The sequence below is a fragment of the Staurois parvus genome, unplaced genomic scaffold, assembly GCF_062004578.1.
Source record: "Staurois parvus isolate SC_StPar_1 unplaced genomic scaffold, SC_StPar_1.0 ptg000145l, whole genome shotgun sequence".
In the NCBI taxonomy this organism is placed as follows: domain Eukaryota; kingdom Metazoa; phylum Chordata; class Amphibia; order Anura; family Ranidae; genus Staurois; species Staurois parvus.
Window position 1 is genome coordinate 536,368 of NW_028317941.1, and position 26,194 is coordinate 562,561.

Here is a 26,194-nt window from a genome sequence, read left to right on the forward strand (position 1 = left end):
CTGAGCTAAGGGCAGATGGATTCCCGGAAGTAAATGTTACCCGAATCATCTGCCCTTACTCAAGGTGACCACATCCAGAAATGCTAGAGGGTATTTTTCAAAGTGATTTCTCAGCAAAATAAAGCATGGAGACATGGATGGATGCGGAAGTTTGCTTTGAATATTAAAAATGAATTAAATAGCATTTTTTATTTGTGCTGCTCAGATGCAGTGTAGTTCCGCCTTAAAGCGGTTGAAAAGTCTTACTTTTTTTCCTAAAATAATAAGCATGTTATCTTTACCTGCTCTGTGCAACATCCTTTTCTGGAGTCCCGTGCCAGTGCTCTTGGCTCCTCCTCTTCTGTATGTGTCCCCATAGCAAGACGCCTGCAGGCTTGCTCCTGAGTTGGGCTGTGTGCTTCCATAGACACATACAGCACAGCTCAACCCCCGCTTTCCACAGGATTTGATTGACAGCAGCAGAAGCCAATGGCTCCTGCTGCTGAATCTGTGTCCTGTGACAAGAGGAACAGAGAGCAGTGCCACTGCAGACGGACATGGTGCTGGATTGAGATAGGACTCAGGTTGGCATATAGGGAGGGGGGGGGGGGCAAGACAATTATCCAGACTTTTTTTTTACCTTAATGCAAAGAATGCACTGAGGTAAAAAAATTGTCTTCCCTTTAGAACCACTATAAGTAAATTGCAGAGGAAGTGCCCATTCTGAACCCATTATGAAAGGAGTTTGACTGATCCAGAGTGCAGTTAAAAAAGTCTAGATACCACTGTAATCCATAAAAAAATATTTTTTTATGTTACAAAAAACTGGCAACACAAAAAGTGAAAAACTTGGGTAAGTACATAGCTTTAATACTTTGAGTCACTTGCGTAGAACAAGTATGCATAGATGAAATTCTGACTTGCTCGTTCCAGGTCAGTGACTCAGGAAGCGAGGAAACATGAGACAGCCAGGCAAGTAGCATTTTCAAAAGTAAGGCAGCATTTGTATTTCTCTAAGTATAGGTTTCCCTCGGTTGGAATTTTCATTTGAATGACCACTGCAGAGCACACACCCAGCAGTTTAAACATTTACTTAAAACGATGCTCCTTGTTCATACTGGCGTTAAGAGAAAATATTGTTCAACTGACTTTTAATGTAATATATAGCTATGTAATATATGAGATTTATATAAGCTTGCTATGTTCTTTTGATTCATTTAACAACAGTTCAGTAAAGTAAATAATCTCTTCAGGAAGCAGTCTTATCATCGCTTTTCTTCTTTGCCTTAAAGTATATGTGCATTTTAGAAATGTTTTAAATGTTAGGTTGAATAATAAGTAGCATGAGGGTGGGCAGCACAGTGGCTAAATGGTTATCACTTCCGTCTGGCAGTACTAGGGTCATTTGTTCAAATCCCAGCCACAGCACCTCCTGCCTGGAGTTTGCATGTTCTCCGTGTGCCTGCGTGGGTTTCCTCTGGGTACTCCAGTTTCCTCCCACACTCCAAAGACATGCTGGTAGATTAATTGGCTCCTGTCTAAATTGGCCCTAGTATGTGTCTGTATGAATGTCAGTTAGAGACTTTAGATTGTACACCCCTTGAGGTTTAGGGACTGATGTGAATGTACAATATATATGTAAAGTGCTGCATAAATTGATGGTGCTATAGGAGTACCTGAAATAAAATGAGGAAAATATATTCCTTTAAGCTTTTCTCTTAAAGGTCCAATGCAAATAGAGACCTTCTGGAAAGGAGAACGTGAAATACTTTCTCTCCCTGTACCCTGGAAGCCAGCTTGGTTTGGAAACTCCAGCAGGACTCTTACAGAAATGCTGCAAGTATGGGTTCACACCGTTGTGCCGAGGTACTATGCGCATTAACGCATGTGTTACAACAGTGCACAAAAATGCATGCTATGCATGTTGGTGCTCTGAGGTGCCAATCATTTTTAGTGCTCCCCAAATACACCTTACCATCAGTTCCCCAGTGTTGTGTATTGTGGTGCACTGTGCTACAAAAAATGAATGTAAGCGCCTTTTTTTAGTGCATTTGGCAGCACATTCAAATGAGCAAGCTGCCTTAATGCAATGCATGCTAACAGGTGTGTACTAATGCCCTTCAACAATGTGAACCCAGTCTAAAACATTGTTTAAAATGCACAGATTCACTTTAAATTAAATTATCCGTGGCCGTATCCATCAAAGCTTTGCTGCTCTGTGTTCTTTTTTTTTAAATCATATACCCTTTTTTTCAGGGCTTGTTTCTACTTGTTAACGAAGCTTTGTTAAGGCTGTGCTTGATACTGGCCCTCTGTAGCTGTGAAGAAGTCTTCAAGGTAAGAACGAAGAAATTCAAAGGTGGGCCTTTCTTCTGGCTGGTCATTCCAGCATCGGAGCATCAAATCATAAAGTTCCTTTGGGCAATGTTCAGGCTGTGGCATGCGATATCCACGTTCAAGGTAATCTATCACTTCAGGATTAGTCATACCTATGAAAAAAGGAGAAGATATTGAAACATTCTGTTTACTGTCATCCTAACTTACTACTGCCGTGCTGAAAAAGCCATGAAAGTAACGCCTTAGATAGGTGAGGGGATCCCAGTTCCCAATAACCTGTGCTGACTGTCAAACCTTCAATTTTGATAGCGGAAGGTTACAGAAATGCTCACTGCATGTCAGCTCTGGTGCAAAGAATATGGCATTTTCAGTCCTCTGATCTGTGGACCTGTTCTGACATATGTTGTACCCTACTGTAACTTTCATTTACATTAGAGGTGAATGGAGCATTGTCTATAGATAGCCGCTGAGAGCTTTCACTGTCAGAGTAGGAGAGCACTTGCCTCATCATGGTCTTCAAGGTCTTTTGTGGACACGCTAAATAAAATGAAGCCATTATGCAGACTAGTATACTGTATAGCTGCCCTGAAAGGACTACACTAAAACTGAAACTGGAGAGTGCAAAATCTGGTGCAGCTGTACATGGTAGCCAATGTACATATTGACACAATCCAGTCACACCATGGATCTCCAATATGGTCCAAAAAAGGGTTTTATTGCAAAAAGATCACATCACAAAAGATGCAACGTTTCGGAGCTGCGCAAGGACCCCTTCGTCAGGTATGTGATGAGGGAGGGTAATATTGATTACAGTAGTGTGCGGTGGGACGTGTCAGACCAATGTTGATCAGAGCAGTATTCAGTGTGGTATAATGGACCACAGGATAGCTTCTGTGTGATAGCTATGTGGTCATGCTTTCCTATGTGCTGGCAGCACGGGTCTTTTAACCTATGCTATAGCACTTAGCAGAAAACAGAAAGTATAAGTCCCCTTTCACATGATCGGTCCAATCAGGTCTGCCGGTCCGCTTTTCAGGTGGACTCTAGTAGCCAATCGGCTTCTAATTTCAGCTTGTTCAATTAACCTTTGCAAAAAAACCTGGAAGCCGATTTGTTTCCATTCAGAGCTCCACCAGATTTTGCACTTTCCAGTTTTAGTAAATCAACCCCTAAGAATTTTTTTCATCTTGCAACCTACCAGGATATGGAATGCGCCCATATGTGATGATTTCACTTAGAAGGACACCAAATGACCATACATCTGATTTAATGGTAAATGTCCCATAATTTATTGCTTCTGGAGCTGTCCACTTTATGGGAAATTTGGCACCTGCAGATCAAAAGAAATTATTAGTAAACCAATCAGGACACCAGATCTATTCAACAAATCAGGGCTTTAACAATGTGTCTTTAGTTATTTCTATGGACATACACATCCTTATTACACTCATGCCTAATAGTACTTAATAAAAAATGAATGGTATAGACTTGTGACCTCCAGGGACCACACACCACTAAAGAGAAACCACAATATTACAATTCAGAGTAGACATCCTATTTATAGTGGTTAGTGTAAAGCAGAACGATTTTCTTTTCTGCAACTGTGTTGATGGGGGAATCCCTCCTGCAGAGCCATTGTGTGAACACAGATACTACTGCTAGATGCTATAATAGCCACTAGCAATAATCGCATGTAAAATCTGGCAGATTGGTTGTACCCAAGTTGATCAATTGATCAACTTGGGTACATTTGGCCTGTCCATACATGGTTTGAATCTCAGCCAGTACTGCTGAACTGGCTGAGATTCAAACTGTCTATGGCTGGCTTAAACAACCTGGGTCAAGCTGACCTGAGATACCCAGTGACATCAGCTGGCAGGCCCTGTCTACTTTTATTAAAGCATAAGTTGCTATTAAAAATGATACTGATCAAATTTTTTTACACAACTTCTCCCATATGAGATTCAGTTAGAAAAGGTGTGAAGAATGTGTCAAAGCAGTGTGAATCTTGGGTGAAAACATTGAAAAATACACCCCTTCTTTTGTTAAAGTACTATATTCCTAGATTGTAAGCTCGAAAGAGCAGGGCCCTTGAACCCCACATATTTTGTTTTGTTACTGTATTGTCTCATGTTCTGTCCCCCACTCTAATGTACAGTGCTGAGTAAACCTTTTAGCGCTATATAAATACTGTATAATAATAATATCATAAATGACTGTCTACATGCACTTGCTCCAGCATCATTTACACATCATTTTTCTGGATTTGCTTGTACCTTCTTTGGCTGTATACTCGTTGTCCTCTATTATGCGAGCTAACCCAAAATCTGCTATTTTGCAGCACAGGGTTTCTGACACCAGGATGTTAGCAGCTCGCAGATCCCGATGGATGTAATTTTTGCGTTCCAGGAATGACATTCCTTCTGCCACCTATTGATGAAGAAAATAGTCAAATAAAGAGTAAAATATTTAAGAAATTTAATTGGTATTTTGAATTTGCTATTGAATAGTGAATAGTTTTGAATGAATAGTTTTGAAAATGGAAGGGATATCATCACATTTGATCTTTTTATTGTCCTTTATTAAGTGTTCTTGCAAGAACACTTATTGTTATCTCACAAATATATTCTTATTCTTATTATAGCCAAATTTACCACGCTAACTCCTCCCACAGTTTTTACACTACAAAGACAAGTAATATATCAAATTGTGCGGATTGTTCCCGATCGGATTGCTATTATTTTGTGGAACGTTTCGCCAAATGGTTCACGAAATATCGTGGTTTTTGTGGTGAACTTTTCCCATAGGAATGAATGGAGCAACTAGAGTGGGAGCTGACAAAGCTAGAGTGTGGAAGGAAAAATCAGGACATGATTTCTAAACTGCCATCACTCTGTCATTTTCAAGCCCATCTACACATATCTTACATCAAAACGTTAAGCTAACCCTGCTGTCACTAAAAATGTTCATGGCTAAGCCATAGTCCTGATACTTTTCACAATATGACCATTTGTTTGCAACTCACACCGCCCATTGACATTCATTGAATCTCCACTCTAGACACCTGACATTTGAAGGGACATTTTTAAACTGCGACTGCCTTCATTTTTAATATTTCAGAGACATACTATGCATCAAAATGTAGGTCTGGGTCTTGTGATTCTCACAATATAAAGCTCTTTGCTGTAGGATTTACACTTTTAAAACTACAACCGTTTGAAGATGGCAACCGCCAGTGAATTTGGCAAGTTGGAGCAGTGTGTTTATAAAAGCTCCTCTCAGCTTGCTGTGAGTGAGTGAGTGAGTGAGTGAGTGAGTGAGTGAGTTGCCATAGCAACCGAAGGTGAGTCAGCAGGCAGCAGAGTGACCAAAGCTAGACTGTTAGCTGAAAAATAAAAGTTAAAATGCATTTCTCACTCTATCAGGCTTGCCATGTGCACTTTTTACATTTGATCAATCACTTGGTTAGGGTTGGATGCAAGAACACTTCACATAATTTCCCCAGAAATTGTACCTTTTCTAGTTAAGTGTTCTTGCAAGAACACTTATTGTTATCTCACAAATATATTCTTATTATAGCCAAATTTACCACGCTAACTCCTCCCACAGTTTTTACACTACAAAGACAAGTAATATATCAAAACGTGCGGATTGTTCCCAATTGAATTGCTATTACTTTGTGGAACATTTCGCCGAATGGTTCACAAAATATCGTGGTTTTGTGGTGAAATTTTCTCATAGGAATGAATAGAGCAACTTCAGTGGCAGCTGACAAAGCTAGAGTGTGAAAGGAAAAATCAGAACATGATTTGTAAACTGCCATCACTCTGTCATTTTCAAGCCCACCTACACATATCTTATATCAAAATGTTCAGCTATCCCTGCTGCCACTAAAAAAGTTCATGGCTAAGACATAGTCCTGATAGTTTTCACAATATGACCATTTGTTTGCAACTCACGCCGCCCATTGACATTCATTGAATCTCCATTACCAGCCACCTAAAATTTTAAGGGACATTTTTAAACTGCGACTGTGCCTTCATTTTTAATATTTCAGAGACATACTATGCATCATGCAAATGTAGGTCTGGGTCTTGTGATTCTCACAATATAAAGCTCTTTGCTGTAGGATTTATACTTCTAAAACTACAACCGTTTGAAGATGGCAACCACCAGTGAACTGAGCAAGTTGGAGCAGTGTGTTTATAAAAGCTCCTCTCAGCTTGCACTAGAGTGAGTTTCCATAGCAACCCAGCTGTATCAGCAGCCAGCAGAGTGACCAAGGCTACTCCGCCCACTCCAATTGTAGACTACTGCTGCCGGCAAGAACACTTCACACAATTCCCCCAGAAATTGTAGATTTTCTAGTTCATTTTGTTATTTTACCTTGGACCACATCTTTTGTGCTTTTGAGGCTTGCTTTCTTACCTGAGCTGACATGTCTATGAGTTTATATACATTTAGTTTGAGGCCGTGTGTTGTCTTCAAATAATCAACCAAGTTTCCTGTAGTAAAGAGAAGTTAATGCTTAATTTCAAGATCAAAATACAAATTGTATGATTGAATACAAGTAACTCCTTTACCCTTTCAGGATTTTGCCTCTGTCTGAGAGAGTGGCAAAAGCTGGTAGAAATTTCTTGTGATACAATTGATTTCACAGATAAGGGATGTGATATCACTGAATCTTCCTTAGTGTATTCTGCCTTTTTGAAGACTGTTATTTCACTAAAGCTATTCTGACCCAAGGCAACTCTAGCTTTTCTGTTCTGCTTTAGGCCATTGAGGGTGGATAATGGATAATGACCCAGCGTTTATAGACTATACTGTATCATATGCCATTATCCTTTGGTGTACTGAGGAACAAGTATGAGCTCATCAGCTAATCTGTTCTTTATACTAAGCTTAACTAAATAGAAAATGTAGAAACACAATCTGTCAGAACCCTACCTTACTCTTGGCAAAGCTATAAAAACTAAAAAATTGTTATAGGGGAGTTCCACTTTTAGTTGTTTTTACCTGCATGGTCACGTTTATTTATTTCAGGTACTTATATAGCGTCGTTAATTTATGCAGCACTTTACATATATAGTGCATTCACATCAGTCCCTGCAAAATCTAAGGTCCCTAACTTACATTCATACATACTAGGGCCAATTTAGACATGATCCATTTAACCTACCAACGTGTATTTGGAGTGTGGGAGGAAACCCACACAAGCACAGGGAAAACATGCAAACTACAGGCAGGTGGTGCTGTGGCTGGGATTTGAACCAATGACCCTAGTACTGCTGGGCAGAAGTGCTAACCATTTAGCCACTGTGCTCTGTGGCTTGAGTGAACAAACGAACTTCTGTATGTGTGTGTACAAGTATGTAAGTATTCATCCTTGGCAATGTAGTTCTATTTGGTTCCAGATTATCCATATCCTAACTTCTTAAAATGTAAAATCTAAAAAAAGTCCCACCATGACACAACCAAATCCAATTCACCATATCTGTATTTCATTATGTCAATTACATCTAATCTCAGTTAAACCCACGTGTTTTTGCCATACATGCTTCCACCAAAATACCAAAGGCTATGAGGTGTACATTAAGAGTTACATTTAATAATTTAAACATAAAAAATGATGTAAATAATATGCTGTGAAGAAGTTTACCACTTTCAAAACAAAGAAAACCACTGTACGTGTGTTTTCAGTGGGTTGTTGTTTTGTCCTGGAAAGAGAAAAGTAACTGCAAGTGTGATGGTAGCATTGTAGAGACAGTTCAAATGGCTGACTGCCATGAGTAAAACAGAAAGATCTCCACTAGCCAGGAGGGAGGTATACACATGGACTGTACACTTTGTTTCTAATTCCCTCCAGCCATACCTATCTTTGAATATGAGAATATCCCACCCCAAGGAAACACCATCCCATTTTTTCTCTAATGCCTTCTTTGTTTCCTACTCAACAGTGTTCAGTCTGTATCCCAAACAAAGCTATCACACTCAGCGTTCCAAAAGCATAGTCAATATAAGTCCATAAAATATTTGTGAATCCATAAAATAAAGACCTCACATGTTTATACATCGATCTTTCAATCCAGTATCCCAGGTGTGTCCAACTTTTTTACTTTCCTGGGCCACATTGGAAGAAGAGGAATTGTCTTAGGCCACGCATAAAATACACTAACAATAAGGATATTTGATGAGGAATAGTCAGGCAGAGCACAAGGTAATGATCACTGATATAGATAATGTACCTATCTGAATAATAAAACTTTATTTTATTATTATTACAAAAAATGTATTATTTTGTAATATTTTTTATTATATAAGTAAAAGAGAGCAACATAAAACTAGTGCGATATTTGGCACTGTTTTTTTATAAACTAACTCATCAATATTTGGTTCAGTGGATTCAGTAGCAATTCTCAATGAAATCTCAAGGTGCTCAGCAGATATTTTGGTTCTAATTTTTGCCCTTTGTGTGCTTCATCCTTGAAAATAGTTGCTTACAAATATAGGTGCTGCTGAAAACCGATGACATGAATAAGGCGTGATTGTGAAGAGTGGGATATTTTTCTTTGGAAAGATTAAATTTATAAAAGTACAGTAAAGGGACTCTGGCCAGATATGTTCGCTAAGTGAAAATGCATGTTTTAAAAATTCCCCCCCGTAAAATTAATATTTTTAAGTATGTTTACCATTTTGTGTTGGCCTGAATTCATAGTCATCTTGGGCTGCATGTGGCTCATGGACCAGGTTGGACACCCCTGCAGTAACCAAAGTTCATTCAGAGACACTAAAGTATATGATTACTCGGATTACCCTCTTTACCTCAGAAGAAATTTCCCTTCTTGCAATCCCCATTGCTTATTGGTTTGAAAGATCAATGGATAGACATGTAAGTTTATTTATTTATTCTCAAGTATTTTAATGACTGACTTCTTTTAGAGTGTGATAGCTCTGGTTTTGATATATGGTGAGTTCTGTTGATATCTTGAGTGTGTTTTGAATTAAAGGAGTTCTCCTATGAACTAGTAGCTACTAAACTAGGGTTGTGAAAAAAAGGAAAAAACAGCGCAAACATAGACCTTTACATGAAATCAATATTACAAAGTGCAAACATAAGTGAAAAATTGATCAGTGGTAAAGTCCATCAAAATAAACCAAAGTTCAAAAAATATTAGTGCAAAAAAGAAAAAGAAAAAAGAAAAAAAGAAAAAAATATTTTCAAATTCTTCTTCTAATATAGAGGAACTTCCACCTTCCACCCGTGAAAACCAATATCAAATGCACTCACCAGATAAAGGTGAAAAAAACGCCTCTTAGGAATTTTATGGGATCCTATACCCTCTTTCGTATCCACTCTATAGGAATCCTCCTCTCCACCATAGGCTCCACCATCCGACCAGGGAGAAAAAAATCTCAGATAGTGTAATATTGTAAGACACCATTCATAAGTGAAATCAAGGATTAAGGTCACTCACATTCAATTCAATTTAAAAAGGCATATTTATTAGGATCAGTTTCTTCCAGATAAACAGTAGATGCAAGGCAACCTCCCACGGAATCTCACATCACAGCTCCAGGTTTCAGCAGAAGCTCTACAGAGACACCGCATATACAGATCCCAAAAGATGGCCGCTGGAACGCACCGCTCAGCGTGCGCTCCACTCACCGGAAGTGACGTCAGACGTACGGAGTACAAACCGGAAATGCGTCAACGCGTTTCGCCCCTCCCATCGGGCGTTCTCAAGACGTTCATTTCCTGTCTGAAGCTCCCTTATATACCCAGCAGAGACCCACCCCTCCGTTTCAATTGGTCAAAACTCTTCCCCGGGATGATCAAACAAACCACTCCTCCTGTAACGTGACGTGAGGAGTGGTTTGTTTGATCATCCCGGGGAAGAGTTTTGACCAATTGAAACGGAGGGGTGGGTCTCTGCTGGGTATATAAGGGAGCTTCAGACAGGAAATGAACGTCTTGAGAACGCCCGATGGGAGGGGCGAAACGCGTTGACGCATTTCCGGTTTGTACTCCGTACGTCTGACGTCACTTCCGGTGAGTGGAGCGCACGCTGAGCGGTGCGTTCCAGCGGCCATCTTTTGGGATCTGTATATGCGGTGTCTCTGTAGAGCTTCTGCTGAAACCTGGAGCTGTGATGTGAGATTCCGTGGGAGGTTGCCTTGCATCTACTGTTTATCTGGAAGAAACTGATCCTAATAAATATGCCTTTTTAAATTGAATTGAATGTGAGTGACCTTAATCCTTGATTTCACTTATGAATGGTGTCTTACAATATTACACTATCTGAGATTTTTTTCTCCCTGGTCGGATGGTGGAGCCTATGGTGGAGAGGAGGATTCCTATAGAGTGGATACGAAAGAGGGTGTAGGATCCCATAAAATTCCTAAGAGGCGTTTTTTTCACCTTTATCTGGTGAGTGCATTTGATATTGGTTTTCACGGGTGGAAGGTGGAAGTTCCTCTATATTAGAAGAAGAATTTGAAAATATTTTTTTCTTTTTTTCTTTTTTCTTTTTCTTTTTTGCACTAATATTTTTTGAACTTTGGTTTATTTTGATGGACTTTACCACTGATCAATTTTTCACTTATGTTTGCACTTTGTAATATTGATTTCATGTAAAGGTCTATGTTTGCGCTGTTTTTTCCTTTTTTTCATTGTTTGTGTTGATCACAGTGCACAGCAGCAGGATAGAACCTGTATTAGAGTGTTTTACTAGGCGCAGGAAGAATTTTTGGTTTTAAACTAGGGTTGTACCATACTCTCTGTGTGCAGTAAAGATTAATTTATTTTCTACTCCATTTCCCATTTTTACTTAATACCTCTTAAATCCCTTCCTTCTTATACCTTATATCTGAATGTGAGATTGCCTCATGGATAACTATTTCACTGATTGAATTTAATGATACAATCTATATCAAACTCGGGAAGTAACTATCATCTCCTTAGGGCTCTTTCACACAGAACAGCTTCTGCTCCGATCAGTAGGGGATCCGTAAGCAAATCTCCTGCTGAATTGGAGCTGAACAGGACACCCAGAGCTGCATGGAGCTTCTGGTCAGATCTGCCCGATTGGTGGACCTGATCGGAGATCCCGTGCAAAAGGGCCCTGAACCAGTTCTGTTGTAAGAAGCATGTCCCTGTGAAGGTTTTCAAGTAAAACTCTTAAACAAAATGAAAATATTGATTCTGAGAGTAGAAAACCTTTGAAAGTATTTTGAGTTCACACAAATGTTTAAATACTGGCTCAATAAAAAGCCTGATTGCCAAAAAATGTTGTTTACCACTGATATTATATTAACCTGTATATTATGCCTCACTACTAGAAACATACACAATATATATTTTGATATAACACACCATTTTCCATATATTCGGTCACAATATAAATAGGTTCCTGGGTCACCACAGCATTTAAACGGACCAGTCGCGGATGCTGTAGTTGTTTCATCAGATTAGCCTCAGCCAGGAATGCTTCTGCTGACATTGTGCCTTGTTTAAGGTTCTTTATGGCCACTTTTGTATGCCCATTGTAATACCCTGTACAAAAGGACAAAAAAAAAATGTAATGTAGAAAAATAAGAAAGATCATATAATTTGCATATGCCCATACATTTACATAACCAATGTCTGATTTTTTTTTTTTTTAAAGTCTTCAAACCATCAATTTCCTTTTCCTTAGTGGAATATGACAACTGAAAATGACTCTAGGTTTGTGCTGTCACCTCTATACTTACAACCCCTTTCCAAGAAAGTTGAGATGCTGTGTAAAATCTACATAAAAACAGAATGCAATATTTGCAAATCTCATCAACCCATATTTTTTTTCACAATAGAAAGCAGAAGACATATCAAATGATAAAACTGAGAAAATTTACCATTTTAAGAAAAAACGTAATTTTGAAATTGATGGCAGCAACACATCTCAAAAAAGTTTGGAAAGGGCCATGTTTAATTAGTGTAGCATCCCCCTTTTTTTAACAACACTCTGTAAACGTCTAGGAAATGAGACCAGTTGCTGGAGTTTTTTTTAGAGAGGAATGTTGTCCCCTTCTTGCCTGATATCGGATCCTAACAGTATCAAGGGGGCCCAAGAGCTGTAGATTTAGAAAAGTCCTTGATGAAGACTAGTTCAGTATTGCACCTGTGCGCTCTCTCCCCTTATCTGGCCCAGAGGGTGTAGGAGTACTCACTCTGTCTTTCGCTGTTTGCTTGGTTGGTTGGTGGCTGCCTTCAGGCCCTATGCTGGGCTGGCTCCTTCCCTGCTTCACAGGCCATCCTCCCAAGGAGATGATGGGACAAAGGAGATCCTCCCTTTTAGAATCTTGCCTGAAGATGGGCTCCCTTCCCTGGGGCCCCCTCCCAAGCTCCACACTCCAGCCTTCCTCTCAGTCCATCTTCCACCCGACACTGCACACCTCCCCCCTGGCTCTGCCACATTTGAGGGTTGCCCTGGTCATCATGCCCAGCCTCCTGCCAGAGGATTGGACAGGGTCCCTCAAACATGCAGATCTGGGCCTCCACCCCTCCTCCAGAAAGCTCTTAGGTTTCTGAAGAGGTGGGAGGGCTACAGAAGCCCTGACCTGATGGAGCCTCCCAGCCTGTCCTGAGTTAACCTCACTTTCCAGGCTGACTCATCCCCAGGCTGCTTATGAGCCTCTGTCTAAAAACTGTCCAACTAACCTGGAGGGCTTTACATATGATATACTTATCTATCTATCTATCTATCTATCTATCTATCTTTCTATCTGTCTGTCTATCTACCAATGCTAGCAGCATAAGGATTCAAAATAGTCAGTGTTGACTGAGAGAGTGAAGTTCCACTTTAAGCACCTGGACTCTTCTACTAAGAAGCCATACTGTTGTTCTAGTTGCAGTGTGCAGTTTATCACTGTCCAGGTGAAATATACAAGGCCTTCCCTGATAAATAACATTGTCTGGATGGGAGCGTATGCTACTCTAATACCTGGATATACCTTTCAGCATTAATGGTGATTTCCAGCTGTGCAAGCTGTCAATCCCATACACACTAATGCACCCCCATACCATCAGAAATGCAGGTTTTTGAACTGAGCACTGATAACAAGCCAGAAGGTCCCTCTCCTTTCTAGTCCAGAGGAGCCCAGGGTTGCCGAAAGAATGTCAGTTTTCTACTTTGCAACAGGCCATTATAAATGAGCTTTGGCCTAGAGAAGACGTCAGTACTTCTGGATCATGTTCAGATATGGTAGAGCTTTTTTTTGCATTTCGTTATGGTTCAGCAAAATGTGTTCACAGACAGTGATTTTTGGAAGTATTCCTAAGCCCATGCAATGATGTCCATCACATAATTATGGCAGTTTTTAATGCAGTGCTGTCTGAGGGCCCGAAGATCACAGGCATCCAATTTTGCGTTTCAGCCTTGTCCTTTGTGCACAGAGATTTCTCTGGATTCTCTGTCTTTTGATGATATTATGTATTGTAGATGATATTTTTAGTGTTTGCAGATTTACATTAATAAACATTATGCTGAGATTGTTCAACAATTATTAGATGCAGCCTTTGACATATTGGTGAACCTCTGTCCATCTTTACTTCTAAAACACCCTGACTCAATAAGATGCCCTTTTTATACCCTGTTATGTTACTGACCTGTTGCCAATTAACCTAATTACTTGCAAAATGTTTTTCCAGCTCTTCCATGTTAGTGCAACTTAGGCTGGCCACACATTATACAATTATCTTCCAATTTTCTGCCCAATTTCCTTTAGATTTACCTTCAACTGTGTAGTGCAAGGGCCTGCCTAATTGGATACAACTGAAAGTGTTGTTTAGGTTTGTCCTCCTATTATATGGTTTTTGGTAAATCTAAACCAAAAATCTCCAGATAATTGTATAATGTATGGCCAGCCTTACTTTGTCAGCTTTTTGTTACCCTGTCCTAACTTTTTTGAGATGTGTTGCTGCTATCGATTTCAAAATTACCTTATTTTTTCCTAAAATTGTACATTTTCTCAGTTTAAACATTTGATATGTTTTCTATTACCTATTGTGAATAAAATATGGGGTTTATGATATTTGCAAAGCATTGTATTCTGTTTTTATGTAGATTTTAAACAGCGTCCCAAACTTTTTTGAAATTGGGGTTGGAACCATGGAGCAGCTGTACTGTAATTATAAGTGCATCTGCACTAGGTTTTCCTTATTTCCCCCCTTCAAAGTCCCACAAATACTTGTTGATCCTGCCAGCAAAGTCCACCTAAGGGCTCATGCACACATGCATATTGCTTTTACGTAGGATCTTGCTGGCAGCTGTCCTGTATAAAAATTTGTACTGCATCTGAACTCATATGGACATACATCTGCTTAATTTATATGAGCTGAGATGTGTACAAGAACCTTGTATGGCCTTTTATTTCTTCCATGCCCAGTAAATATTTTGAATGCATCATTCACTAGGTGGCAAGGGGGAAGAGGACCAGCATGTAAACAATAGTCTGTAATGCATAGGTGTTGCCACTGCAGAATGAATGAGTTAATAATGCGGCGAACATGCATAGAATAACATTCCGAATGACTGAAAGCCAAGATCATTCTGCGCATTCATTGCCACTGCATGATTAATTCATCCAGGGCCAACATGTAAACATCCATAGTGTGCTGTCAGCAGCAGTGGTGTCCGCTGATTACACACTGTTGTTTGCATGTCAGCCCTGAACAGTAGCGACAGGTCCAGTAAGCTGTATGCAAGTAATTGTTAGCACAAATATAAGAGCTCATGTACACTGCAGCTGATAAACTCACGTTTAGGAGCTGTTCAGCATTTTTTTCAGCAGCCCCTGAACTCACCCTAATGTTTTCCTATGTGTCCATGTACACATCGTCGTTTACAGGCAGTTGAGTTTACAGTCGTTTTTTTGAACGCAGAAAACTTGCGTTTAGGAGTAGATTTTATCAGAGTTTCAAACGCAAATGCTTGTAAACGCGGCTGACCGCGTTTATAAGCGTATGTGTTTGAAAATTTTTGTTAACTCTTCCATTTCCAGATGCTGTCCAGAGCCTTTTGTCATCACAAAAAATGCATGCAAAGCCTTTCCCTGGTACTCAAATGGACCTGAGGACTTTGACTTGGATTTTGAGGTTTCGCATGAAAGAAAATATGTTAGACACTGCTGCAATAATTTCTGCACATAAATGAGCTGGGACAAATCCAAACACCACAAAAAAAAAAAAAGACAGCTGATCTCAACAAATACTGTTCTCTCTGCTTCTACTCTCTCTATTTTTCTCATAATGTCTGAAATAGTTAATTTTTTACTGCTTTTCAGTGCATTCTGGGCATTTTGGAAGGTCTCCGGAGGTTATCTTTAAAAAGTGCTTCTAAACGCAAATGCACATAAATGCACATAAACGTGGTATGCAAACGCGGCTAAACAGACGTTTTTAAATACGTTTTCCAACAGTCAGTTTCCATCCTTCAAAAGTGTCCCGTGTACGTGGGGCCTTAACATGCCAACAGGATAAAATACAGTTCAAGCTCAGGAATGTGAACGCTGATTTTTCTAGTTCTGGTTAACACAGCTAATGCTGCAGTCCAGAATGGAGCGGTGTGCATAGACACAGAACATATAATACAGCTGCGTTCAGATCCCCATAAATTACAGATCTGAATTCAGCAAATTGTATGCCTCTGTGCATTAGCTGTAATTCATCTTCCTGTGGTGGGGCACCAATGCTTCACTCCCCCAAAACTCAGAGCAGAGTTGTCATTCATTGCAATACCATGTTATTGGCAGAAGTGAGCTTGGTAAGTCGCAGTCACCATGAGGAACGGACCAGTTATCATCTATGACCAAATTTATACCATAAGGGTGGGTTGTTATTTTAAATCTTTAATGACCAATTCGATTTTGTTATTATGTTGTTTTTCCGCTTGTCTTTCTTTCTCTTTAACCCCCCCACCTTATATTTTAATATTTTATTTTGTTTGTTCTTCTTTCCCTTTTTTTCTTTTCTTTTCCTCTTTATTTTTTCTTATGCATTTACCTAGATTAGGCAGTATGTGGCTGGTGGTACAGGTGGGAGTGCCACAGTGGCGAGCCTGTCTCTGGATGGGAGATATATCTATCTGTGTAAATGGGCTTTCCAAAGTGACCGCGGCATTGTGACATTTTTCCACGATGTTGTGCATAATGACATCATCACGTGACACACATGAAGATGTGATGGGGCGCATGTGTGGTGTGAGCGGAACGCCACTCGTGGTGCCATTTTCTGTTATTCAAAGCCCTGCTTTGAAAAGATTATATCTATTGCTTGGCTCCATGATACATTATATGCACCAGTTATACCAGCCTTCTTTGGGAACCCCATGAGAATGGAATGTTGGTGTCTGAAGGGCTACTTATTATTGTAATTATAGGTATTTATTCTTATGGCTTTGTTTTCTTTGAGCTAAATGGTCGGTTTGGCTGCATTGCTTTATTTATTCCAATAAATACATTTTTTATCCTTTAATGAGGGATCCCTTGATAAATTCCTTGTGGGAATACTCTTGATATTTAGGATACTGTGAATATGGCAGTTTGATGACTATATATAGAAAATGTAGGGGCCCCAATATGGATTTTTTTGAGACCAGGATGGGGAGTAGGGGTGTAGTTTGGAGCTATCTGGGCATCAGGTGAGTATTGATAGATTGACTAATATATGTAGCCAACCAACTTGGGTTAGAATGTGATCCCTTGCCCACCTCTACTGTTTAAGTATGAGTATATATAGTATATTGGGTTCATATGTTTATTGTCTTTTTTTCTTCTTCTTTCTTGTTTTCTCTTTTTCTTTTCAGATTTTTTTCCTTTTTTCATCTTTTTTTCTTTATATAGGGTTGGTATTTTTTTCTACCCATATACTACATACTGTATTTTCACAACTGCTAATGAATTGGTCCTTCCCCAAGTGAGTGACTGTGGTTCTCCTTTGTTGCAACTGTGGCTATGTCGTGAATTTTGAAAAAACAGGTATTGCCTTTTGGTATATATAGATGTATTATCCTAAAATTTAATATTGTATTTTATAAAATGTGGGGTCCTGTGAGCTAATATGGTGTATGCTACACTATTTAAAATATTACCAATGCTGTTTAGTAAAATCAATAATAAAATAAAAAAGTGTGAAAATTAGTGGTTCGCTTATACCCTACACATACTCATACCAATGTGTCATAGAAAATGAAATCAGAACTAGTCTCGTGCTCCACTACCAATTGCAAAAAAATATAAATAAATAAATAAAGAGCAGTCCAGCTTCTCAAATGTGCAAAATTATATCTCTGCAATTATAGTATTGCTACAAACATGTCCTTATTAAATCCTTGACTTTGACACTTCTTCCAGTGCTGCGAAACAAAATTATTAACTGTTCAGTTCACCAATCATAAAACAATTTTTGTACACCTTGACGAGTTGTGCTTTCACATGGTGTATATGACCAAACCGTTACGTGAGGTCATAAAAAAACTTGTGTCCCTTTAATGGGGCTAAGTGGTAAATGGATGGGATGATCCCTCTTTCCCTGGGATGGATGGATGAATGAATGGATGGATGGATGAACGGAGTGTTCCCATTTTCCAGCAGGGGGTCTCCTTGCTTCCTTATGGGTTTTCCTGGAGTCGGGTAGGTGGACAGGAGTATCCCTCTTCCCATTAGGGGGTCTCCTTGCTTCCTTAGGAATTTTTCTCCATAGGTATAATGGCCATGGAATGTAATAAAAAATATATAGTGCCTTATCCTTTTTAAAACATAATTTATTAAGTATAATAGTGCACTCGCATGTATTACAAGTTAAAGCCGCATTGAAATGTTAAAATTTTAAACCACAGTAATGTTTTCCAATCTTGTTAAATACTTGCTGTATGTTTCTTTAAGCGTCGTGACATCAGAGCCCCTCCCCAACGCATTATGCCACCGAGTCACGTGGCTTCATCAGGGGGAATTGATTGGAAGACACAATGCCCTATTGATTTATATAGAGACCGCCAGGCGCCACATCGAGGATCCTAATTTTACACCCTCACTTTCACTACCATTTGCTTGCAACACCCACATATTGCCAATTATCTAAATTAAACCTGTGGGTATGCAAGCATGTGAAGAGCTCAAAATTAGCTACCTAATACTGGCTAAATACTAATGCTGAGTTATATATCTAGTTGTAATAGATAATTTAAAAACTTTTCTAAACCAAAAACTCTAATGTACCTCAATAAACACATAAATAAACATAACTGTATATTATCCATAAGATATATATATATATATATATATATATATATATATATATATATATATATTCTCCTAAACCTGAATTATTATTATTAAAAGACACAATATACGTATTAAAAATACTCTATTTAGCATAAAGGGGTATTCCGCCTGTAGGCAGACAGATACTGGGGGCTGAGATAATATTAATCTAAATGGACATATAAACCATAAAACTGTAGATAAAATCTTCAACTATGAGTGGAATGACTAATAGACCATCTACAATGATTATTGACAATTGCATACTTATATAAACCAATAAATAATATTATGCCCAGTAGTGGATGCCTGTAACCACTACTCCTGTTAAAATAGTACTATGGCATATTAATTAAAAAACCTACAGCTTCAAATTATTAACTAATAAAAACATCTACATTAAATATATGACATTTAATTCAATAAAAAACATTATATAGTAATATACCCAGAGGTGGATGCCTGTAACCACTACTACTGCTAATAAATGACTATTATAGCATTTTTATTTGGGTATTTCGAGTGATGGTATAATTAATCCTTATGAGGTCTCTCCCCTATCATGATTTATTATTGTGATTCTTAACCATTTCCATACCAGGCACTTTTACCCCTTTCTGCCCAGGCCATTTTTCAGGTTTCAGCGCTCTCACACTTTGAATGACAATTGCGCGGTCATACAACACTGTACCCAAACTAAAATGTTATCATTTTCTTCACACAACTAGAGCTTTCTTTTGGTGGTATTTAATCACCGCTGGGGTTTTTATTTTTTGCTAAATTCACAAAAAAAGACTGAAAATTTTGAAAAAAAAAAACCAAGTTTTTCTTTGTTTCTGTTATAAAAGTTTGCAAATAAATAATTGTTCTTCATAAATTAGGATGTATTTTTTAGTTTGTAAGAAAGTTATAGAGTTCACAAACTATGGTATAGATCTGAATATTGATCAATCCTGAAGTAATGACAGCCAATCTAATTTCTTGAGGTCCAAGAATGTAAGAACAGTACAGATATCCCCCAAATGACCCCTTTTTGCAAAGTAGACAGTCCGACGTACTTCATAAGAGGCATGGCGAGTTTTTTGAAGTTGTATTTTTGTCATAATTTTTCGGAAAATAAAAAAGTTAAAAAAATTATTTTCACTATTTTTTTTTTTTTACATACTGTCACCAGTGCAGTACAGCATCATCATATAACTTGCATGGCGGTGATCAGGGACACTGACTGGTGACAGTATGAAAAATTTTTTTTATATATTTTTTATTATTTTTTTATTTTTACATTTTTTATTAAATTTTTTTCTTTTTTTTAAGATTTTTTTTCATATTTCACTATGTCCAAAGTAGTTCAATGTTACCATAGTAACATTGTACTACTTTGGGGAAGTGATCAGTATTTTTTTTTTGTACACAATTTGCTTATAGCAAAGAATACACGAGGTACACGGCTGGTGACAGATCGCACCGCTGCGCGACTCTGCAAGTGCGAAAATTGTGTATGTGCGGGAGGACGCCATATGGCGTCTACCCAGAAATCTACAGCCTTTTCCCGGCCGCCAAACTGCTATTGGCCGGAAGGCTATTGGTTAATGATTACTAATAAAACAAGAAGGATCAAAATCTTTGTTCAAGACCACAGATGCTAAACTAATCATTTCATGGATCCACCTGGATTCTTTTTTTTGTATTTTTATTTTTTTTTTATGAAGTTCTCAAATTTTATTGTCCCCCCTCCAATGACTAACATGTTTTTTGATACCCCAAAATTGCATAAGGCTGGCATCCTTATTATGAAAGGTACGGAAATGCTGTGATGAGTAATGGTATTTGTAACCTCTGTTAATGTTATAAACATGTTTTATAATTCTGTCTTTTAGAGCTCTTTTGGTTCTTCCTATATAGATCAGATTACAGGGACATTTCAAGGCGTAAACTACTCCTTTGGTTTCGCATGAGATGAATTGTTTGATCTTGTATTCCCTTCCCGTAGTGGGATTTTGGACGGTGAATCTTCTCCTTTGATTATTTCTAACCCTGCTACAACTGTAACATCTTCCACATGCATAAAAAACGGTCCCCTGGAAGAAACTGACCGTAGATGTTTGTGTGGGAGGTTCAATAACATTTTTTACTAATTTGTTCCTCAAATTAGGTGCTTTTTTATATATGAATTTTGGTGTTATAGGTATAACATTTTTAAGATGTTTATCATGTTTAAGTATGTTCCAATATTTTCAAATAATACTTTCCATCGCTCTATGCTGTTTGTTGTACTGTAAAACAACCAGTACATCATAGGTACCCTTTTGTTCACATTCTTTATCCATTAGTATAATGTTTCTATCATATTGCCCTACAACATGTCTTTCTTTTTCTACTGTTTCTTGTTTGTATCCTTTTTTAATAAATCTTTGTGCTAAAGTGGCACTTTGTTCCTCATAATCTACAGCTTTAGTACAGTTTCTTTTTATGCACATGAATTGTCCTCTAGGTATATTTGTGAGCCAAGATTTATGGTGGCAGCTATTTATTGGGAAATAGTCTTATACAAGAGGTTTATAGATGACCTAATAGTTATTTGGGAAGGAGAATTACATTCCCTACAAACATTTTTTGAATGTCTTAATAGGAATGATAAAAATATACATCTCAGTTGGGACATTAGTCCCACTAATATACATTTTCTTGATATCCAGATCATTAAAGAGGAACCTATATTATATACAAAGACATATTTTAAAAACACAGATAGGAATTCCTATATCCCGATAAATAGCTGCCACCATAAATCTTGGCTCACTAATATACCTAGAGGACAATTCATGCGCATAAAAAGAAACTGTACTAAAGCTGTAGATTATGAGGAACAAAATGCCACTTTAGCACAAAGATTTATTAAAAAAGGAAACAAACAAGAAACAGTAGAATAAGAAAGACATGTAGTAGGGCAATATGATAGAAACATTATACTAATGGATAAAGAATGTAAACAAAAGGGAACCTATGATGTACCGGTTGTTTTACAGTACAACAAACAGCATAGAGCAGTGGAAACTATTATTCGAAAACACTGGAACATACTGAAACAAGATAAACATCTTAAAATGTTATACCTATGATACCAAAATTCGTATATAAAAAAGCACCTAATTTGAGGGACAAATTAGTCAAAAATGTTATTGAACCTCCCACACAAACAACTGCAGTCAGTTTCTTCCAGGGGACCGGTTTTTATGCATGTGGAAGATGTTACAGTTGTAGCAGGGTTAGAAATAATCAAAGGAGAAGATTCACCTTCCAAAATCCCACTACGGGAAGGGAATACAAGATCAAAGAATTAATCTGATGTGAAACCAAAGGAGTAGTTTACGCCTTGAGATGTCCCTGTAATCTGATCTATATAGGAAGAACCAAAAGAGCTCTAAAAGACAGAATTATAAAACATGTTTATAACATTAACAGAGGTTATAGATACCATCACTTATCACAGCACTTCCGTACCTTTCATAATAAGGATGCCAGCCTTATGCAATTTTGGGTATCAAAAAACATGTTAGTCATTGGAGGGGGAACAATAAAATTAGAGAACTTAGTAAAAAAGAATCCAGGTGGATCCATGAAATGAATAGTTTAGCACCTGCGGGCTTGAACAAAGATTTTGATCTTTCTTGTTTTATTAGTAATCATTAAGAATCACAATAATAAATCATGATAGGGGAGAGACCCCATAAGGATTAATTATACCATCACTCAAAATAACAAAACAAAATGCTATAATAGTTATTTATTAGCAGTAGTAGTGGTTACAGGCATCCACCTCTGGGTATATTACTATATAATGTTTTATATTGAATTAATTGTCATATATTTAATGTTTTTATTAGTTAATAATTTGAAGCTGTAGGTTTTTTAAATAATATGCCATATTACTATTTTAACAGGAAAAATGTTTACAGGCATCCACCGCTGGGCATAATATTATTTATTGGTTTATATATGTATGCAATTGTCATTAATCATTGTAGATGGTCTATTAGTCATTCCACTCATAGTTGAAGGTTTTATCTATAGATTTATGGGTTTATATGTCCATTTAGATTAATATTATCTCAGCCCCTAGTATCTGTCTGCCTACAGGCGGAATACTCCTTTATGCTATATAGAGTATTTTTAATACATATATTGTGCCTTTTAATAATAATAATTCAGGTTTAGTTGAAAAAAAATATATATATATACATACATACATACATACATACATACATATACACACACACACACACACAGGTGAAACTCAAAAAATTAGAATGTCGTGCAAAAGTTCATTTATTTCAGTAATGCAATTTAAAAAGGTGAAACTAATACTGTATATGAGATAGACTCATTACATGCAAAGCAAGATAGTTCAAGCCGTGATTTGTAATAATTGTGATGATTATGGCTTACAGCTCATGAAAACCCCAAATCCACAATCTCAGAAAATTAGAATATTGTGAATAGGTGCAATATTCTAGGCTCAAAGTGTCCCACTCTAATCAGCTAATTAAGCCATAACACCTGCAAAGGGTTCCTGAGCCTTTAAATGGTCTCTCAGTCTGGTTCAGTAGGAATCACAATCATGGGAAAGACTGCTGACCTGACAGTTGTGCAGAAAACCATCAATGACACCCTCCATAAGGAGGGAAAGCCTCAAAAGGTACTTGCAAAAGAAGTTGGATGTTCCCAAAGTGCTGCATCAAAGCACATTAATAGAAAGTTATGTGGAAGGGAAAAGTGTGGAAGAAAAAGGTGCACAAGCAGCAGGGATGACCACAGCCTGAAGAGGATTGTCAGGAAAAGGCCATTCAAAAGTGTTGGGGACTTTCACAAGCAGTGGACTGAGGCTGGAGTCAGTGCATCACGAGCCACCACACAAATATGGATCCTAGACATGGGCTTCAAATGTCCTATTCCTCTTGTCAAGTCAACAACAAACAACGTCAGAAGTGTCTTACCTGGGCTAAAGAAAAACAGACCTGGTCTGTTGCTCAGTTTGCATCTCATTTGGAAACCAAGGACCCAGAGTATGGAGGAAGAATGGAGAGGCAGACATTGCAAGATGCTTGAAGTCCAGTGTGAAGTTTTCACAGTCTGTGTTGATTTGGGGAGCCATGTCATCTGCTGGTGTTGGTCCACTGTGTTTCATTAAATCCAGGGTCAATGCAGCCATCTACCAGGAGATTTTGGAGCACATCATGCTTCCTTCTGCAAACGAGCTTTATGGGGATGCTGACTTCATTTTCCAGCAGGACTTGACACCTGCCCACACTGCCAAAAGCACCAAAACCTGGTTCAATGACCGTGGGATTACTGTGCTTGATTGGCCAGCAAGCTCGCCTGACCTGAACCCCATAGAGAATCTATGGGGCATTGCCAAGAGAAAGATGAGACATGAGACCGAACAATGCAGAAGAGCTGAAGGCCGCTATTGAAGCATCCTGGTCTTCCATAACACCTCAGCAGTGCCACAAGCTGATAGCTTCCATGCCACGCCGCATTGAGGCAGTAATTGCTGCAAAAGGGGCCCAAACCAAGTCCTGAGTACATATGCATGCTTATACTTTTCAGAGGTCCGATATTGTTCTTTGTACAATCCTTGTTTTTTTGATTGCATGTAATATTCTAATTTTCTGAGATTGTGGATTTGGGGTTTTCATGGGCTGTAAGCCATAATCATCACAATTATGACAAATCACCGCTTGAACTATCTTGCTTTGCATGTAATGAGTCTATCTCATATAATAGTTTCACTTTTTAAGTTGCATTACTGAAATAAATGAACTTTCGCACAATATTCAAATTTTTCGAGTTTCACCTGTATATAAAATCTTATGGATAATATACAATTGTATTTGTTTATTTATTGAGGTACATTAGAGTTTTTGGTTTAGAAAAGTTTTTTAATTTAATTATTGAGACTATAGTCAGTTTTAAATAAACACACACGTAATATTACAACTAGATATATAACTCAGCATTAGTATTTAGCCAGTATTAGGTAGCTAATTTTGAGCTCTTCACAAGCTTGCATACTGGATCGCCCAGGCGCATCAGCGGTCGGGCAGTAGGACCTGAGCGTCCAAGGTGGCAATTGCGGCTGCGCATGCGCACTTGCACACACGGGCGCGCGCCTGGCACCAATGATGGTGCAGGGCGCGCTATTTAAACTGGCCAGGCAATGTCCTCATTGCTGCAAGGTCTTGTTCCTGTTCCTGTGTTCCTGTCAGTACGTTTCCTTGTTACCAAACTCTGCCTGTTCTGATTTATGCTGACCCTCTCCTGCTCTGACCCCGGCTCGTCCCTGACCATTCCTCTGCCTATAGTTACTATTGTTTTGGACCCTCTGTTACTGAACCCGGCGTGTGACCTGACTACTCTTTGCCTGCTGCTTGGTACCGCACCTGTCCCCACTGTTACCGACCCGGCTAGTCTGACCTCGCTCACTCCAAGCAGTCATCCATCCATCCCACTCGGATCGGGACCTGTCAGCCCTTCACAGCAGGCTCATCCCAGGCACATACCCTCAGCGGGACCCCTCTACCATCGCCGGGGGTGCCCAGGGGCACGACCTGGTTCCAGTCTTGCACCAAGTCCATCCCCACCATCAGGGGCTCTGGTGAAAAGGCAGACTGGGACTTAGACTCCGCGTCCTGGGAAACCCCGTGCTGTGGACCACTAGAGATCCCGTTGGGCGGAGCCTGACACATACCCACAGGTTTAATTTAGATAATTGACAATATGTGGGTGTTGCAAGCAAATGGTAGTAAAAGTGAGGGTGTAAAATTAGGATCCTCGATGTCAGTGATCAGCACACCCTTCTGCTGTGTGCTTACACTCAAACCGGGCTCCAAAAACATGGCCGCCGCTATGAGGACTACAACAAAATGGCGCCTGGCGGTCTCTATATACATCAATAGGGCGTCGTGTTGTCCAATCAATTCCCCCTGATGAAGCCACGTGACCCGGTGGCGTAATGCGTAGGGGAAGGGCTCTGATGTCACGACACTTAAAGCAACATACAGCAAGTATTTCACAAGATTGGAAATCTTTACTGTGGACTCAAATTTTAACATTTCAATGCGGTTTTAACTTGTAATACTATACTTAATAAATTATGTTTTAAAAAGGATAAGGCACCATATATTTTTTATTACATTCCATGGCCATTATACCTATAGAGAAAAATTCCTAAGGAAGCAAGGAGATCCCCTAGTGTGAAGAGGGATACTCCCATCCACCTAACTGGCTCCAGGAAAACCCATAAGGAAACAAGGAGACCCCCTGCTGGAAAGAGGGAACACTCCGTTTATCCATCCATCCATTCATCCATCCATCCCAGGGAAAGAGGGATCATCCCATCCATTTACCACTTAGCCCCATTAAAGGGACACAAATTTTTTATGACCTCACTTAACGGTTTGGTCAAATACACCAGGTGAAAGCACAACTGGACAAGGTGTACAAAAAAATTTTTATGATTGGTAAACTGCACAATTAATAATTTTGTATCGCAGCACTGGAAGAAGTGTCAAAGTCAAGGATT

General features: G+C 38.7%; 1 protein-coding gene across 2 annotated transcripts in view; it reads right to left on the reverse strand.

The window, feature by feature from the left end:
* Positions 1–828: 828 nt before the first annotated feature.
* The window catches only part of LCK (LCK proto-oncogene, Src family tyrosine kinase), a 90,059-nt gene continuing 64,693 nt past the window's right edge, over positions 829–26,194 (reverse strand). For both annotated transcript variants that reach the window (XM_089673821.1, XM_089673820.1), the window contains exons 9-13: positions 11,690–11,869; positions 6,745–6,821; positions 4,593–4,746; positions 3,515–3,646; positions 829–2,468 (exon numbers count right to left, since the gene is read on the reverse strand). In XM_089673821.1, coding sequence (XP_089529947.1) covers positions 2,266–2,468; positions 3,515–3,646; positions 4,593–4,746; positions 6,745–6,821; positions 11,690–11,869 — 746 coding nt within the window. In that variant the 3' untranslated portion in view covers positions 829–2,265. The remainder of the gene's footprint in view (positions 2,469–3,514; positions 3,647–4,592; positions 4,747–6,744; positions 6,822–11,689; positions 11,870–26,194) is intronic.